The following is an 18,064-nucleotide window of genomic DNA, read 5'->3' on the forward strand; positions in this document are numbered from 1 at the left end:
GCTTGTACACAGACTACTGTGTACATTTACCGGCATCTCATACAAACACCGCTGCAGACCACTTCCGGTCCGCGGATGGTGGTTGGGTGCCGCTTCGTTTTCAATAATGGATCATGTACTCGCGGCCCACTGAAAACACCGCCGCGGACCGGTAGTGGGCCGCGGCCCGGTGGTTGGGGACCGCTGATCTACAGTACTTAACCATAGCTAGAAACATTAATTCATTATTTCATCTCTGCACCTGATTCTCATCTTATTCTTGCCTTCACTTTCTTCCTTCTGCCATTCTTTTGTCCACAATTACCTCCTCTCTTCCATGTCCCTTTAGCTTTTAATAAGCTCATGCTTTGCCACCTCTATCTTTATTCCACTGTCAGCTCCTATTCGTCCTGCGCTTTACCGCCTAATTTTTCTTGGTCAGCTATTGTGCCTTTCTCTCTGCTTTCTGACTTTTCAACAGTCCATGATCATATCTTCATTGCTTTAAATCTTTCACTTATCCTTGTCCTTGATCACCTTGCTTTATACCTTACGTTTTTTCCTGTCTATTGTCATCTTCTTTCTGCCCTCTCCTACTGTCTCTGGTCTATCCAAGTCTGCTCACCCTCCACCCTCTTTTTTATTTTGTCCAGTGAGCTACTGCCATGTCTCTTTTCTAATGTTCTATTGTGAGCTGTTGTCCCACATTCAGGAGAAAAGAGGACTGAATGGCTAATCAGATTTTGCTTAACTAATTTACCCTTCACTAAATGTGCCAATAGGCATGGTGTCCGGTGTAAAGTCCATGTACAAAAGTAAGGGCATGCAAGCATCTAAGAAAACCTTGATATTTTTTCCTAGTTATGCAGCCATTGGGTCTATCAGCAAAGTGTGAAGTACACTCACCTTCCATAACTTAAACATGATGTTTTATGCATCCTAAGTCAGAATGTTTATGGTCAAAGCTAAATAAGCTTAAAATACAGTTGTGGCACCTGTATTCACCACCAGTTTATTCTATGGTGAAAGACTTTTGATTCCAGACATCACTTCATGAATACATCCTGGAATCTCTGGACCTCATATTTTAGTCCCTTAGCAATCATTATCAGTTATTCATACAGCTGTCTGCTGTAGCCTGTAGTGGCACATAGCAAGTATTATTAATAAGTTTCAAAATAATTATGATGTACAGAATTCACCTTACAGTCAGAAACAAAAACATGTTTTTGCTTGAACATGATTGTATGGCTAAAGTTAATAGAACTTCACCACATGCATCGTGTTAAGATGTAAAAAAAATTTCAGCACCTGGTGTCATGTTAGAATGAGGGTCATAGGACTTTGTGGGGATATACCATTATTAGAATATCTATTAACATTTGAGTGCTGAGGATTGTAATTCACACACTGTAGCTCCCAGCTGCCACATGGTAGCTCAAATATACATGAAATTTTAATTCCTAAATGAGAATGTGCCTTTTTTTTACATATCAAATGTTCCTTCTGATCTTACAGAAGCTGCTGAAAGCTCCAACATTGGAGGAGGAACAGGGACTATGGGCCTTGGTGCCTGCTACGGACCCCAATTCACTCTGCAGCATGTACCGGACTACAGACAGAACATATATATTCCAGGGACTGCCACACTTAATGCTGCTGTGAAACAAGAAGCAAAAACGTCTGCACCTTCAGGAGGTAACAAGAAAAAAGCAGCAAAAAAGGAGAAAAAATAACATTTCCAATGAAGTGTGCAACTTACACCAAGGGAACGTATTACTCTAAGCACTTAACCCCAACCAAATCATATTGAATGTCATTGTTACCAAGAAAGGCAAAAAAAATATGAATTTGATGAATGTGAATGTTCATGATTTATGATGAAAAGTTGGTTTTGATAGTAAAACTTTTCATGAACCATAAAGGATTTTTTTCATACGTGCTTTCATAATTTATATTAGCCAGTGATTTGTTATACTGTTTTTATTTTTAATTTTATTCTGCCTGTGACAAAATTCCCCCTACCCCAAAAAAAAATAAAAAACGAAATGATTAAAAATATATAATTTTTTACAAAATTACCCAGGTCAGCAAACGACAAAAACAAAAGTCCACTGACTCTAAAACCTTTGCACTGTAATTTTAAACTCTGTATTTCCTTTGTAAATGTTTTAACATATAGGATTGTTGATTATGATATAAATGCACTTAGTGTAAGGTTCTTAAAAGATTGTAGCATACATAGTTTCTGAAAAAATGCTCTTTTGTGCTATATTTTGATGATGCTACATTTAAGGATCAGTACTTAAGAGCACATGCTGTTCGCCAAGTATATTCAACCTTTGGACTTTTGTCAGCCCTTACTGTTTAATAGTGCATAAGCATCAGATAATTACACTTTAGCAGATGTATACATTGAGGTATTATTTTAGTTATATCTCAAGACAATGGCTATCACTGTTATTACTGAGATAAAGGTCTAATACTGAGATACTAAAATTAGAAAATGTAAAAAAAAAAGTCAGATTTGGGTGTAGACACAGAGAAAAATATGGGTGGGCTTTTGCCTGAGGCAATTCTAAAAGCTGGTTACACCAGTCAGATCTTGATTTGCCTGAACCATTTTGTATGGTATATCAAATGGTATATAGGTAGATACTTAACACAGATATTTGTAAATGCTGATGATCTGACACATGTTAAACAGTTTTATATATATCCATACAATGTTACAATTATCCACTCTGTAACAGGAACAAAAAGCTAAAATAAATGTGTCAATAGATGGGGAATGGCTAAGAGAATTAAAAGCTGAATGCCTGTAGGCTCCAGTTTTGTGTATATTTGTATGTGTAATTACTAATACATGAATGTTAAGAAAAAACTGGTATGAACCTGGGGCCATACAGTCAGCTGCTTTTAGGATCAAACTTACTACACGAAGTGTAGAAAATTAAAACAGTTGAGTTGAGTTACTGGTATGTACCATGATTAGTTAGTGATATAAAATAAGAAATAGTAATGAATATACATGTGATTTAATGAAACTATGTTAAATGTATATTGGATAAGTGATATTGATTGAGAGGGAAAGATGTTGGTTGACATTTCTATCTAGTGCCAAGTCTACCTTTGTTCAATAACTGACAATAATAAAATAAAATTATAATAGGAGGGCTGCACATTTATGAAAACAAATACCATTTGTTTAACCAAATGTAAAGAATGTATGTTGTGATTGTAATCATGTATAAGCAACTGTGTAGCAAATAATCTAGTATTACTTAATGTGATCTTATTTTTTATTCCGATAGTAAAACATAAAGATAAAAACCTTAGTTAAAGTGCTCCTGTTATTTGCTAAGTGGGAGCAGGCATTTTGTAAAGTGCTGCAGATCAAAATTCATGATGAGCCAATCAGTTAGAAATGCTGATATCAGGGAGGAAGGTGAATTAGCACACTGGTTGCTAGACAAATCATAAATTCAGATGATATAAACATTGGTTCACCTTGCAAAATGTCTTTTTTCACTGTGTTCAGGTGAGAGGATCAGTTTATAGAAAGCTATCATCATATTCAGTTTTTTTTTATTAAATTAGTTCTCTGGTGGGCTGAATTACTGTGGCTCGTTATGTCTCTGAAAATATGGTGATGTTGACACTTAATGAACCTTGAACCAATCATTCTTCATGGATTAAGACTCTTTATTGTTTATCATTTTCCTTTGACATAATATTTACCGGTATTTGACTTTCTTTCCTAAATAATCTATGGTAAATGTAGTACTGGAAATGTGCAGTCTAGTTTCCAGGACAATCAAACTGACTCAGCACCAGAGTCTTCATATTCTTGTTGACTTTTTCCGTAAGAAAAAAGGGAAGACCTGGTAGGAAGCATCAGTCTTGCCTGAAATGGTTTCAGTTGCTATATGGAAATGAGATTTGAACACAGGAATATATTTCACATTGCTAGAGTCAAGAAGCCAGCAGTGATTTAGTCTGCCAAGACAAACCCCATGCCTAAAATTCAAGTTTTGACTTGAATGTTCAAGCCCTGATTCTAAAAAAACAATATGCTTCTTTTTAATGTAAAAACTGCAACACAAACACAATAAGCATAAAACATTCAAACAGAATTTGGTGATAGTTTTCACTTAAATGTTTGTAGACAATTCAAGAGGTAGTTGATGCCTCTTTCTACTTACTGTGACTGTTTGAGGTTCTTTATTTCACACAGATGTATAGAAAATTGCATGCATATAAACCATACAGTATTCACAGGTGCATTGGAATAAGGTCCATTATTGCATGTCTTAACCATGCATGGGGTCATTTTAACACCAATTTAACATACGGCACAACACCATAGAAACATAAACTGTTACTACAATTTAAAAATAGTAGTAATTACTGCTTATACAAAATGTGGTAGGTGTTCCCTACAGTACTTGGTTAAAGTTGCAGTAAAAGGTCTTTATATTCATCTTTATATTCAATACCTCTCAAAAGCAGGTCCTATAACTGGATAATGACACCTTATCACCATGAATTTAGTGACATAAAACATGTGAAAGGCCATCTAAATGGTATAACAAGATAAGATCTGCTTTAGTAAAAAGTACATGACAAGCATGGCTGCTGATGGCTGTTCAAGACTTCGTTTAGCTCTATGGTCCTACAAAGAAGTCATAAATCAGTGGTGGGAATTACTGACAAAGATGGAGACATCTTTTATAGGAAAAATTCTTTCATGGTATATTCATGAGTCATAAAAATGTTTTTTTTTAATCATCAAAAACCAGCGATATCACTGAGAAACAAACATATTCTGAGAGACATTAGGGCATGGAAAATATCTGCAGTGTTTAAAGTGCTGTTATTATATTTAAACTGTGGGCAAAACTTATGATAAGACCCATAGGAAAATATGGTCATCCTGGCAGACAACATTTACTTTCAATTCCAAGATGTAATGAACAAAATAATTTGTAATTGTTTGAAGTTTCAAAGTTGTGCACAAAGCTACAGAATTTACTTTTTTGAGGCTACTGATCTCTGCTAACAAATTATTGATAAGCTTTCAAACAAGTGTCCTGTCTGCCTTGACATACTGGTAGAACTAATCCTCCCAAAAAGATGGAAAGTGGCATATAGGAATCTTGTAGACTCACATTACTATTGTTAGCTGTTGTTTAACTCAAAGAACAAATAAGTTAAACACTAAATTTATATACACATCAATTTTTGTCAAACCAATCTTTTGGGATAATATTTTAGGATCATAGAATGAATTGACAGGAGGTTGACAATGGCTTTTCTTACCTTGCCCATCTATCCTCTGGCAGTCAGCATGGCTTCTTTGACCACAGAGTTGTGAGTGGGTCCTAAACATCCTCCCTGTAGGCATTGGTCCTGATTTGTAGGGAATGATATAAACACCTGTGACCACAAAAAGTAAAATAGGAGCCCATAGCCCTCCAGCACCAGGTCGTCAAATGATTTCCATAACTGTATCACTGTGAATCAATCTTAGTGATGTCTCTGGTATCCAGCTAACTAAAGAAAATGTAAAAAAACATTACTATGCTATGCCTGTTCTATTTAGTAAAGGTTATAAACATATTTTAGCATGTTTCTCTAGTATCCAAAAAATTTACAAAAATGTATATTAAAGCGAACTGCACATATTTTGTGTGTGCAGCCCCATGACAGCGCTTTGTAAATCTCTTCCTTTGTGCAGGACATTTAATTTTTAGTCAAAATTTTAGTCAAAATTTAGTCAAAATATCATTCCCTAGACTTTGCTCTTATATTTTCTACAGCTGAGTATTACAGTGCATATGTTGTTACTCAACACATACCAGAATATATACTTATTATCATCACTAGTGCATTATATAAAACTGACACTGAACTAGTTTAAAGTGCCTATCTTCATTGTGCCAGCATACATAAAGGAATTGGAAAAAATGGGTAATGAATGCACATAATCATTTGTGGTCATTTCAAAGCATTTTTATCTTGGAGAACTTGGTATTCAAAGCTATTCGTGAGATTTAAAAGCAATCCAACAGCAGCTAGAGGTACCCACTGACATTAGCTGTTCCTTAGGCTACGTACACATGTGCAATGGCGGATCCACGGACGATGGATGACGAACGTTCTTATTGGAAGTGAAGATGGAGAGAGTGCAGCAAGGTGCCGCTCCGTCGTTCTCCCCCTCCCCTCTCAATAGAGAAGAATGGTGCTATATGTACAGCACTCGTTCATGCATCGTGCAGTCTTTAGTCGTTGGAAAGGATCGTGAAAGATCCTTTCCAACAACAATTATTGCACGTGTGCACAAAGCCTTATGGTCATTTCAGAACCCAGGTGAGCCACAGCATTGGGAACCATATTTTGTGCATTGCAGGGGCTAATTGTGTCATGTTTCCCAAAAGCAACAAGTCCCTTCGTTGTGTTTACTGCATTGGGAATCAGTTGCCACTTACACAAAGATATTGCAATAATGTATGTGAAGGTTTAGGAAGAGTGCTTCAATCTAAAGAACTTATCATCACCATATAGAAGTCAAGCGATCTTACCCAGAATATGAGGCCTCCCTTAACATTTTAAGTGCTGTCTAAATTCATAATATGGCAGTGTGTAGTCCTTGGTAGCTAAAAACTACTAAATAAATAAATTCTAATTCTAAAAATGCAATCTAAAAAAAAAAACATTTTTGAACCATATCCTTAACCTAAACCTTAAAGTGAATCTTAAACACTTAACTTTAACCTAACCTAATTCTGGATGAAAATAAAATACACATTATTCCCAGTACTTTATTCCTCATATCATATTTCATCATATTTCATCTTACCTAACCCCTGTTGTAATGCCTAGCACTAAAGAACTTCTACAAAGCCATATTTAACTTATTAGGCACTGGAGTTATAAATACTAAAGGCTACCCATTCTACACTGTGGTCTCAGCACCAAATGTACTGACATATTGACTAAGGTTTTACCATGCAAAGACATCACAACTGCATCTTTATTCCTAAAGCCATTAAATATCTATGGCTATCTTATCAGTAGATATGGCTTAGGAACTGTGTTGATAGGCTTTTGTCCACGTCAGTTTTTGCTTTTGCATTTATGTCTTTGGGTATGTATATCCCTTTTAAATGAGGTCAACTGCACCTGTCATTAAATTCTAAATTTTATAGAAGCTTTTCATATGATAGAAGCCAAAAGCCCATTACAACATGCTTTTAGGCAGAGTTAGTTAAAAAAAATCTTTCACTAAACATATAACTTTTGACTATACTAATGTCCATTGGTACCTTAAAAGCTGATTTTCCAGATTGCTTTGCTCGGGACTGCAAGTATCCCAGCCTTTAAGAGACTGGTATTATTGTAAGCATAGTGCATTTCCTTATGTTTCAATGTAAGACAAAATTAGACAGCCTTGTACTTAGTTATCCATAAGATTACATTTTATGAAAGTCAACAAGCTTTTCATTTTTTAAGCAATGCTTGTCTTGTGATTTGGTTGTTTATGCTATTAATCTGTACATATGATCATGACCTTCCTTTTAAATCCCCCTGTGTGGCTTGTGATGTGATGTTCATTATACCAATGCACCAGTATGTCCAGTGTATTGCATAGTCCATTTTACTCTACATCATATTATATATACTCTGATCCATTTATACCATTGTTGTTGATTACATGCAAGTTTTATACTCCAAAATTTATATTGCTTTTTTTTTTCTCTCGGGGAAAAAATAAAATGTTTTCTTCAAAAGAAAGGTGTTTATTCCTTGTGTGGTATAGTTGCTGTGCCATTAAATAAAATATATTCTGTAAATTATCTAAAAAACTTCAAAAGGTTGCCAGACTTGTCAATATCAGAGCTTTACACAATAATTGCTTGAAGTACACAGTAATGAGTGCTCTTTCATGATCATACAATACTCCACCTGTGTATTTGACTGCTAAAAGATGTTACTGCATGCTAACTGTGTGAATGACTTCATAGCAAGTTATTTGTTCCAACTAGTAATGAAACAGTTAGTAATTTAGAAACAAAAAAAAATGAAAAACAAAAACATTTTCAGATGAACAGAATAATAAAACTCTAACAATGATAAAAAATATAAAGATAAGAAGCGTAGGAAGAAAAGGGATATATTTATGGTCAGTTAGAGACTAAATAAAAAGAAGAAGTTCATGTTTTAAAAAATTTAATAAATCTGCATTTATTTTCAGGTTTAAAACACTAATAAAAAAAAAAAATATTTTATTTATTTAAGAGGCATTTATTTAAGGCATTTATTTTAAGAGGAGAATAACCATGCGAGATTGGTGATGTTCGCAGAAGAAGGAAGGAGATGGTGGCATCTGGCACTTAAGGACAAAGGAGGATTCCAGGACTGGATGGGACCAAATCAAAGACAGCTCTGGGGGCATCGAGGGCTCTGTAGAAGTAAAGACAAGTGTTATTTTATTTTTAAAGCTAAATGAATTTTCCCTTGCAGAGGTAAAAGTAAGTGGGATTTTTTTTATTTAGCGATAGTCCCACTTTAAGTAACTCTACCTATGCGGAGAGAGGAATCATTTTTCAGTTTGCTACCGACAGGAGGAAGCATTTTCCTAGTGTAAGAATACACCTTTGTAGCACTGGGGATTAGTCTGTGAAGTACAACATTTTTACAAACAGCCCATTAAAGTCTAACATGAAGGAAGTAAGATTTACTAATTGTGTCATCTACAAGCCTGCATCTTAGGGTCAAGCCTACTTTAAACAAAGGAAGATAAATGCATGAATGGAGGATTAGTGTGGTCTCTTTGAAAGGTATTACAAACCTGTGATACACACATGTAAATTACTTAGCAAACACACTTTTAACATGAAAAATATCTGACACTATGTTCAGTTGAACAAGCCACTGGTACGTTATGTAAATATGCTGCATGAGATAGATTGTATATATCTTACGAGCAGAAGTTGTGCAAAAAATTAAGTGAAAATATATACTCCAGTGAAATTCTTGACTTGTTCAAACAGTGCCTAGAATAGGTGACAAAATGTGACCAAATTACACATAAAATTCACTTTCATAATCTAAATTGGTAAAAATGTAGATTTGTTTAATGGAAAACCAAAAACACCTACATTTACCACCAAATATTGGTTTATGACAATCAGTTGTTCCAGATAAAAAATAACAGTGATTAGGAAGTATGCATGTCGAAACTGACTTATTTAAACCTCAGGTTTATAGGGTGAGTTAACCACTTTGCTTTTAATGTTTTTAGATTTAGAAATGATTTAGAGTCTGGATAAAATTAACTGTTCCGCTGTTAGGAAAGTAATCCACAAGTGTCACAGATTTTAAAAGTGTGCTAATTTGTACAGGATTGGCTGGCCCTGCAAATTTAGCCTAAGATCTGACAGTAGTAATACTAGTAGTAATAGTACTATAGTAAATTTGCCATTTAACATAGGCCAGGCCTATGGTAATAATGTGTAATGAACTGATGAATCAAAGTAAAAGTTGATTGGTAAGAAGATCTTTATACCAACTGTAAATCATAGCAGTGAAAATGGTTTTGGGTTGCCTTGCTTTTTTGTGCTTTGTGCAGTGTAGATACATTGGACCTGATTTGTTAAAGCTCTCTCCCAGGCTGGAGAGGATACACTTTCATCATTGAACCTGGGTGATGTAGCAAACCTGGAATGGATTTTCAGGTTTGCTACTAAAGTTATTAGTAGGCAAATGTTTTCAATCTTAGACCAGAGCTATTCCAGGTTGGCTGGATCACCCAGGTTCACTGATGAAAGTGTATCTTCTCCAGCCCTGGTGAGCTTTCATAAATCAGGTCATTTGAGACAGCAAATAATTTTGTGTCATAATAATTTTTTATTGATGAGAATCTGAGGTGTCTATACATAACCTTGATGATCCAACCTTAGGGGCTGCTATAGTATGAACTGTATTTTTCATTACTTTATATGTACAATGAGTGGTATACTCACTGTAAATTTATATGCATACTTGTTTAGGTATGCTAATTATACACAATTGACACTTGCCTAAAAAAAACCCTGTCTTTCGTTTCCTTTTGAATTGTGTCTATACAAAAGTTGAAACTAAACCAAAAAAGATCCTATAGCAAAATAGTGATTCAAAGCACACTATCAAACCTACCAAGGAGTGCTTAGTCAATGCCCTGATTTAAATCCAATTGAAATTTGTTGGTTATTTAAAACACAAATTTCAAGGAAAAGAATCTTTCAACTGAATTAATTTTGCATGAAGGAAGGGTAAAAATGTCACACAGTAAATGTCAGAGAGTGGTGGGTAGTTATTATAGGAAATATTCACATCATAGTATTAGCTAGGATGGCACTAAAAATAGCATCTGAATTCTGGGAAAAAATTTCTTATCTTGTCAGCTTAAAAATAGCAGATATCTTAATGTTGAATATAGGTAATCGAGTAGACATGTGTCATGGGCAGGATGGTGGACATGGTACAGGACACAGAGTCTTAGACATCAGCCTCCAGCTTCACCAGCGCACCCTGCTGGTGCTGGATTTTAGGGGTGATGGACTTTAGGAGGCAGTGCCCAGGTTGCAGCCCCTGTCCACGCACAGGGTAGTAACTGCTGACTGCATAGGACCAAAGCATAGTAAAGGAGTGAAATGCAGAAAAGTATTCAGACAAGCCATGGTCAGGGAAGGCAGCAATCAGGAATAGTCAGACAGAGCTGGGGTCAGTATACCAAACAATCAGGATCAGGAAATGCAGCCTGGAACCTGGAAGCAGATCCAGGAACTCCTTGTTCAGGCAGCTTCCTGAAGCCAGTCACTTCTTTATATAGAGCAGTGGTCGCCAACCAGTGGTCCATGAGAAAATTTTGGTGGTCCGCAGAAGGTTTTGGACACTCTGCCAAAAGACATTTTCATCTGTCATGGCAATTAAAACTCGGTACTGGTCCCAGCTTGAAATAAAAACAGCTCTTCGTCTTGCAGTAACGTCATTGGAGCCAAAAATCCATCAACTTATTTCAAACAAGGAGAAACAAATATCACACAAAAAATGTGTAGTACTTAAATAAGCTTTAATTGTTTTGCAAATAATAAACTAACTTTAATAATTTTGTTACAATTAAACAAGCTTTAAAGATTTTGTTATTAATACATAAGTATTTAAAATTTTGGTATATTTAATAGGTGCATTTCATATTATTAAAATTGAAGTTCTCTAAACATTTTTTTAACTTTTAAAAAAAAATCATATTAATAGTCTGCAGGATTTCAAAATATGAATTTACTGGTTTGTGAGGTCCAAAAGGTTGGCGACTGCTGAAATAGAGGAGACCATGGAATGAATTCAGGCCATGTGACCTGACAGGTATCCAAACCCACCACCAGAGGGAGAACTGGAGAAGAAGCAGCTCAGGTGGTGTTCATATATCCACCAGAAGGTGGAACGTGTCTGAGGAATAGTCTAGTGACCAGAGAATGGATTCCCGAGTTGCTGCTGGTAGCAGGGGAATGCAAGGGGGTGATACAGAAGAGGGCGCAGATCCCCTGGTCCCTTGGGCATCTGTGACAAGCTACTTTGAGAATCCAAACCTTGATGTCACAGATTCTCTATTCAAATGAAAGGGTAAGGGGGAGGACAAGTGAGTAGCACCCCATTGTGCTCTCCTCCAGAAGACTGCACAGTGGTCATTCACAATTGGCCATTCATCAATCCATTGCGGAGGATTATTAAACAACATTAGGTGACAGTTGTACACATCTTGAACTTTTGCCTAAGATGAGCACAACAAGACAATCATCTGATATGTATGAAGCTTTAGTCTAAATTGTGTAAACATTTACAGAAATGGAATCATATCTGGATTTTCTGCTGTTACTAAAAAGCACAATCAGGTGAGATGATAATCTGAATTTTATTTAGAATGAAATGCTTTCTGTTTCATAGATGTGTGAGTACAGAAAGCAGATACAATCTGTAGTAGGCCCAATGGTCTGTTTCTATGGAAACACCACTATTCATCTAATTTTGTAACCAAGTAAATTAGAGTGTAGAAAGTAATTTATCATAGGGCATCACATGCTGATCTGTAAAACAGAACAACAAGGACCTCAACGACTTTATCCTTCTGGGATCTGTGGTGCTTATAAACAACACCAGACAGGGTTAAGTGACCGGACTCTTCCTGAACACCACCTCAAGGTCCTATTTTGATGGCAGGAGATTTTAGTCTGTCACCTCTATTCCCTGCACCTATAAGACGCCAATGATGCCCAACACCTCTAGTCTTAAGGCAGATACTGAGACTTGGCAGGAGTGCTGAATCTTTATGATTTTCATGGTAACTGTGAAATAATGTCCAAAAAGTTTAATTAAAAAATTCCTTTAATTTAACATGATTCAATTAAATCCAAAAAAACAAAAAAGTTTAATTTGCCAGTATATGGTGATTGCCTGTGATAAGCATTGAACCACCATCCTATATGTACATCAATGAGCAATTCCACCAAAATGATCTAATGATATTATAAATGATCTTCTACACGCTTCGATAAGGAGTAAAAGATAAAGAATGAATTCCTCGCTAGGTAATTGTCTACATTTAACGCCAGCCTCTGTAAATTGAATAGGGGAAAGAAGGAATACAGTGGGGCTTTTTAGGCATAAAATTAAGTCAGTTTTACTAAATTTACTAACAAGCACCCAGTAAACAATGTACAGGGTACATAGAGTATGAAAATAATAGTGTAACAGTGATGGCCCTTGGCCAAAGTTTTTACAATCTCTTACAGAGATCATGCATAATATTGTCGTCCCTGATCCCGATCCCATCATTGTTCTATGTAATGATGTTATCCATTGATATATATACCTGTAGTGATGGAAACTAATGTTATTACATACTTATGTTCTATTACATGCAAATGTAGGTATTTACTGGATTTATTGTTATTATCTCATTAACCAGTTTAAGTCTCCAAAAGTCCCCTGAGGAAGCCTATTGGCGAAACGCATCAGGTTCAGAGACCACAATAATATGCGTGATCACTGGAATAAATTGTAAATACTTTGGCCAAAGGCCATCATTGTATACACTATTATTTCATAGTCTATGTACCCTGTACATTATCTACTGTATGCTTGTTGATTTGAGTGAAAGTGACTTAATATTATGCTTAACATAAGGGGTAAAAAGGGGGTGATCAATACTGTCAAAAGCAGAGGAAAGATCAAGGAGAAGGAGCAGGGAAAAGATACCTTGAGACTTAGCTCTCATGAGGTAATTGGCCACTTTAGTAAGGGCTGTTTCAGTGGAATGGGCAGCTCTAAAACCAGACTGGAGAGGGTTAAGGAGAGAGTTGGTGCTCAGGTAATCGGTGAGTCTTTTGAAGACAAGGCGTTCAAGATGTTTGTAGACATATAGGAGAAGGGGGATAGGACGGTAGTTAGAGGGTAGGGAGGGGTCCAGTGAGGGTTTCTTTAGGATAGGGAGAATTATGTCATGTTTGAAAGCTGAGGGGTATTTACCAGTAGAAAGGGAGAAGTTGAATAGTTCGGTTAGGGCAGGGACCAGGGTGGAGGAATGGGCACAGAGTAGATCAGAAGAAATTGGGTCAAGCGGACAGATAGTAGATGGAGATGATGAGAGAAGAGAAGACACTTCGTTCACAATAACAGGGCTGAGGGAGGCCAAAGATGATTGGCAGGTGGAAGGGGTGGCTTTGGTTGGAGTGGCTCGGTGAGCAGAGACATCATGTCTGATATTGTTTATTTTAATCCTAAAGTAGGTGGAAATGTCTTGGGCAGAGAAGGTTGTTGTGGGGGGAGCAGGTGTGGGGTTTAGGAGGGAGTCAGTTGTTGAGAAGAGATTGCATGGGTTGCAAGCTTGAGAGCAAATGACTGCGGAGAAATATATTTGCTTGGTGACAGTGAGCTTTGTGTTAAAGCTTTGTAGCTTGGCTTTGTAGTACATTAAGTCAGCGCTGAGGCCAGGTTTTCTCCCCTTACGCTCAGCTGCACAAACAGTCTTTTGTAGCTGTTTGGTGTGATTGTTGTGCCAGGGTCAGGGGTTGGCAGGGCGGGGGAATCGGAAGGTGGCAGGGGCAACTTTATTACATAATCCAGATACAGGCCAAGGTCAAACACCAAAGATCAATCCGATAAAGTAAGGTACAGAACGATGAGGCAGAAGGCGTAGTTAGGGGCAATCAGGAGTCAGGGAAGGCAAAGTTCATGCAATAGTCAATAATCAGACTGGATTGCCGTGGGTAATAAGTCCGGGCTGGAAACAAGACAACAGGGGTTAACACGAAAGTCCAACAGAACCCCCCCTGCCGATTGGCCGCATGGAATTCAAACTATTCATGCTCCACCTCACGGCGGGCCAGCCGGCTGCCTCGCCCCCAGCTGCCTCACTTCCGGAGGGGTCAAGAGACGCACATAGCAGACCGCATGCCTCTTACAGCAGGACCCCTGGGCTGTGCTGTACTGTGCACACCCGCAGGAATGCTGGGGATGCTGTTTGGCCGAACAGTAGTTCGGGCAGGACGGATTCCTCCACCAGAGAGAGGAGACATGCTGCGAGCAGAGCAACTGCAGACCCGGCCTCGGTGCCTGCTGCAGTGGTCTCCTCTATGCTGCCCGCAACACCTGGGGTCGCTGCGAGTGGGGACAACGCAGGATCGCTGGTGGGGTAAGTACTTTACAGGTGGACAGGTCATACATTTTTCACATGGAATGACAAGCTAGAGAAACTTTAATTATTGTAGAAATTGGAACATTCTTACATTAAGCTATCTGAATTTTCACAAGTTCACAATGAAAAAAATGGAAGCCTTCTTTAATTCCTTTCTGATTCCTAAATTGAAGCCAAAACATAGGAAAATTTTGGAGAAACCATTTACTGTGGAAGAAACTGTTATGGTTCTAAAATTTTTGATAACCAAAAGTGCTCCAGGTCCTGATCTCTAACATGTTTTATAAAAAATCAGATATAAGTTAACCCCACACATACTTTCATTATCTTGGGGAAAGGTCAGAACTTCCCCCTAAAGCGAATCTTTATGTTATACCCAAGCCAGGCAAAGACACTTCCTCCATAGCAAACTATCGATCAAAAAAGTTTTTGTCACTAATCAGCAGGCTGTGGACCAAATCAGAGGAACAATTGATCTGATATCGGCTATTACATTCAAGTGGTATAAGTGCCCTAATAGTAAGGCTATGCTAATATCTCTAGACATTCAGAAGGCTTTTGAAAGCCTTTCCAGGGGCTACCTCTTCCAGACCCCTAATGACATGGGATTTGGCACAAGAGTCCCCCAGGTACTATCTACACTATATGCTACTCCTTGGGCTTAGGTTTCGCTGAGGCTGACCTTTCCGACCACATTTTCATAAAAAGAGCAATGTGGCAGGGGTGTCCTTTTTCACTTTTACTACCTACATTGACAATAGAACCTCTGGCATTAGGTATTTGTATATAAACAAGGTAATAATTGGGGCTCATTGGAACATAAATTTATAATATTCATAGTGGACATCTTTTGTATGAGACTTCACCTTTAAATTCCCTACTGAACCTGTTCAGACTCCTGGAAAACGTCTCCTTCCTTTCAGGTTTAAAAGTAAATAATTCTAAATCTATAGCAAATATTATCCTGTCCCCAGATATGTTTGGATTTCCCAAACAGAACTTCAGTTTTGAATGGCAGGCTGACTCACTGCAATACCTGGAAATTCAGCTTGCACCTTGTTACAATTCTTTATATCAAGCCAACTTTGTTCCCCTTTTTAAAAGAATCTATGCAGATTTCACCAGATGGTCATCCTTCCCACCTTCCTAGTTTGGCCGGATAGCTGCGGTGAAAACGAACGTCTTTCCCAGAGTACTTTATTTTGTACCCTCCCTATTAGGATAAAAAAAAGATTCAGCAACACAGCAATCTAAAAGTTATGGCATTTATCTGGGGAAACAAACACAGTAGGCTTCCCTTGTAGGCTTTACTTCTCTTATATTTAGAAAATGATTTTTGCGCAAGGAAAGCACCTGCTTTAATATTATGTGCATAATGGGTCTAAAGTATATCCGTAATGATATAACAATAGAGATCTAACTTGCTGCCTAGCTTTAATTAGTAAAGATGTTTGAAGGGATAGGTTTTGTTAATTAAATATTCTAATAGTTAATAGTTTGAAGAATTTGGTCGAATTGCTATATTCTTTGGGCTTTGGCATGAGCAGAAGCTTTAATAAAAAGGCTTTATATTCCAAAGTTCAAAATTACCACGCTATGGACGTCATTTTATTGAAAATAAAGAAACAAGGCATTACGTAACTCCTGGGGATTGTTGTGAAATAGAAGAGTTCAAGCGCCATGGACCTCTATATGTGTGGGAAGAAGTCAAGTTGAAAGTAACTGAGACTGGTGCATGGTCTGACTATGTGATGTCACTGATAGAAGTTGAATGTTTTGGAGTGTCCATTTATCAGGGAGAATTAGGTCAGTCCAAGAGTATGATGCATGTATGATGCGTGTAATCCTTCTCAATGCCATGTATAAATCTCCAAATATCATAGAGGACATGAATGAGAAATGATATTTATGGGAATGTGGAAGCTTAAGGTGAAGTCCTCAGAAGGTTAAAGGACAATGTTGAAGTCTCCTGCCATATTTAAATGACCCTTATTACCTATGTTTATAAGCTTGTTATAAAACCTTAGTTGATTTATATTTGGAAAATAAACATTTACAATGTTGTATAAAATGTTATGAAGATATGTTATTAAGATTAGGTATCTTCCACTGGAGTTGGAAGTATGTGATTGTAGAAGTAGTATTGGAAAGGAAGTGTTTCTATATTTACAGTGAAAATTCCAGGTTTTCTTTGTAGAGTTGGCAAAAAAAAATATGAGAGTAGTTTCATAGAAATAATGAAGGTTTAAAGTTCAAAAAATAGTATTCTCAGATCAAAAAAACGCCTAGTTGTTATATCTTTACGAAGCATAGACCGCTTAAAGTGACTATTGAGCCCTTTGACATTAAATGTAAGGAGCTTAACTGTCATGTTATGTTAGCAGGGTGCAAAATTGTAAGGATCCAGATGTATACAAGGGGATGCCAGATGAAATAGAAGAATAAGTGTGGGGGCATATGACTAATATCATAGCCTAATATCCTAGTATGTAACTGTGCAAATATCAGGTCTTTCCTAAAACTGTTTTTTCTTTTAGTGAGAAGCTGTGATGGCAGAGGCACAAGCAAGTTTCACGCCGTTGGAGTTACGGGCCGTCATAAGGTTTTTGTTTCTCCAGGGAAAGTCAGCAAAAGACACCCTCACTGAGATGTCACAAACACTGGGGGAGAAGTGTCCTTCCTACAGCACTGTCAGACCTGGATATCTTGTTTCAATACTGGGCTTTTCAACGTTGAAGATGAGCCCCCCAACCTCAACTGACCCGGCAACCTGCGATGCTGTCCATTAACTGATTTTTAAGGACCGGCGAATATCCGCAAAAAAGATAGCCTAGACACTTGAAATTTCATGGGAGCGTGTTGAGTTTTGTTATCATCACTATCCTAGACATGCGCAAGCTTTTAGCCAAGTGGGTGGCGAAATGTTTGAACAGTGATCAGAAGAGGGAACGAGTTGAAGCATTCAAAGCCGTTTTGGCCCATTTTGAAGCTGCACAGGACTTTTTGGCCAGGTTAGTGACTGAGGATGAAACCTGGCTCCACATCTATGATCCTGAAACCAAGGAACAGTCAAAGGAATGGCGCCACAGCGGGTCCCCACGGCCAAAGACGTTCCGAACCCAGAAATCAGCCTAAAAAGTAATGGGGTCCGTTTTCTGGGACAAAGACTGTATTCTGTTGGTGGACTACCTACCGTATTCTTCGCCGTATAAGACGCTCCGGCATATAAGACGCACCAAATTTTAAAGGAGGAAAATCTAGAAAAAAAAGATTCTGAACCAAATACTGTACTATTCCCCTTCTGATCACTCATGTGCCATTCATACCGTATTCCCCTTCTGATCACTC

At 37.5% G+C, this 18,064-nt stretch overlaps 1 protein-coding gene and 1 long non-coding RNA gene across 3 annotated transcripts in view; one reads left to right on the forward strand and one right to left on the reverse strand.

Moving 5' to 3' along the window:
• LOC140323510 (protocadherin gamma-C5-like) overlaps nucleotides 1-7,740 on the forward strand; it is a 37,821-nt gene extending 30,081 nt beyond the window's left edge. For both annotated transcript variants that reach the window (XM_072400668.1, XM_072400666.1), the window contains exon 4: nucleotides 1,498-7,740. In XM_072400668.1, coding sequence (XP_072256769.1) covers nucleotides 1,498-1,715 — 218 coding nt within the window. In that variant the 3' untranslated portion in view covers nucleotides 1,716-7,740. The remainder of the gene's footprint in view (nucleotides 1-1,497) is intronic.
• Nucleotides 7,741-8,271: 531 nt separating this feature from the next.
• The window catches only part of LOC140323514 (uncharacterized), a 33,988-nt gene continuing 24,195 nt past the window's right edge, over nucleotides 8,272-18,064 (reverse strand). The window contains exon 4 of the long non-coding RNA XR_011919392.1: nucleotides 8,272-8,445. This is a non-coding gene — a long non-coding RNA (uncharacterized lncRNA). The remainder of the gene's footprint in view (nucleotides 8,446-18,064) is intronic.

Source organism: Pyxicephalus adspersus, chromosome 2, assembly GCF_032062135.1.
Source record: "Pyxicephalus adspersus chromosome 2, UCB_Pads_2.0, whole genome shotgun sequence".
NCBI classification, from domain to species: Eukaryota; Metazoa; Chordata; class Amphibia; order Anura; family Pyxicephalidae; genus Pyxicephalus; species Pyxicephalus adspersus.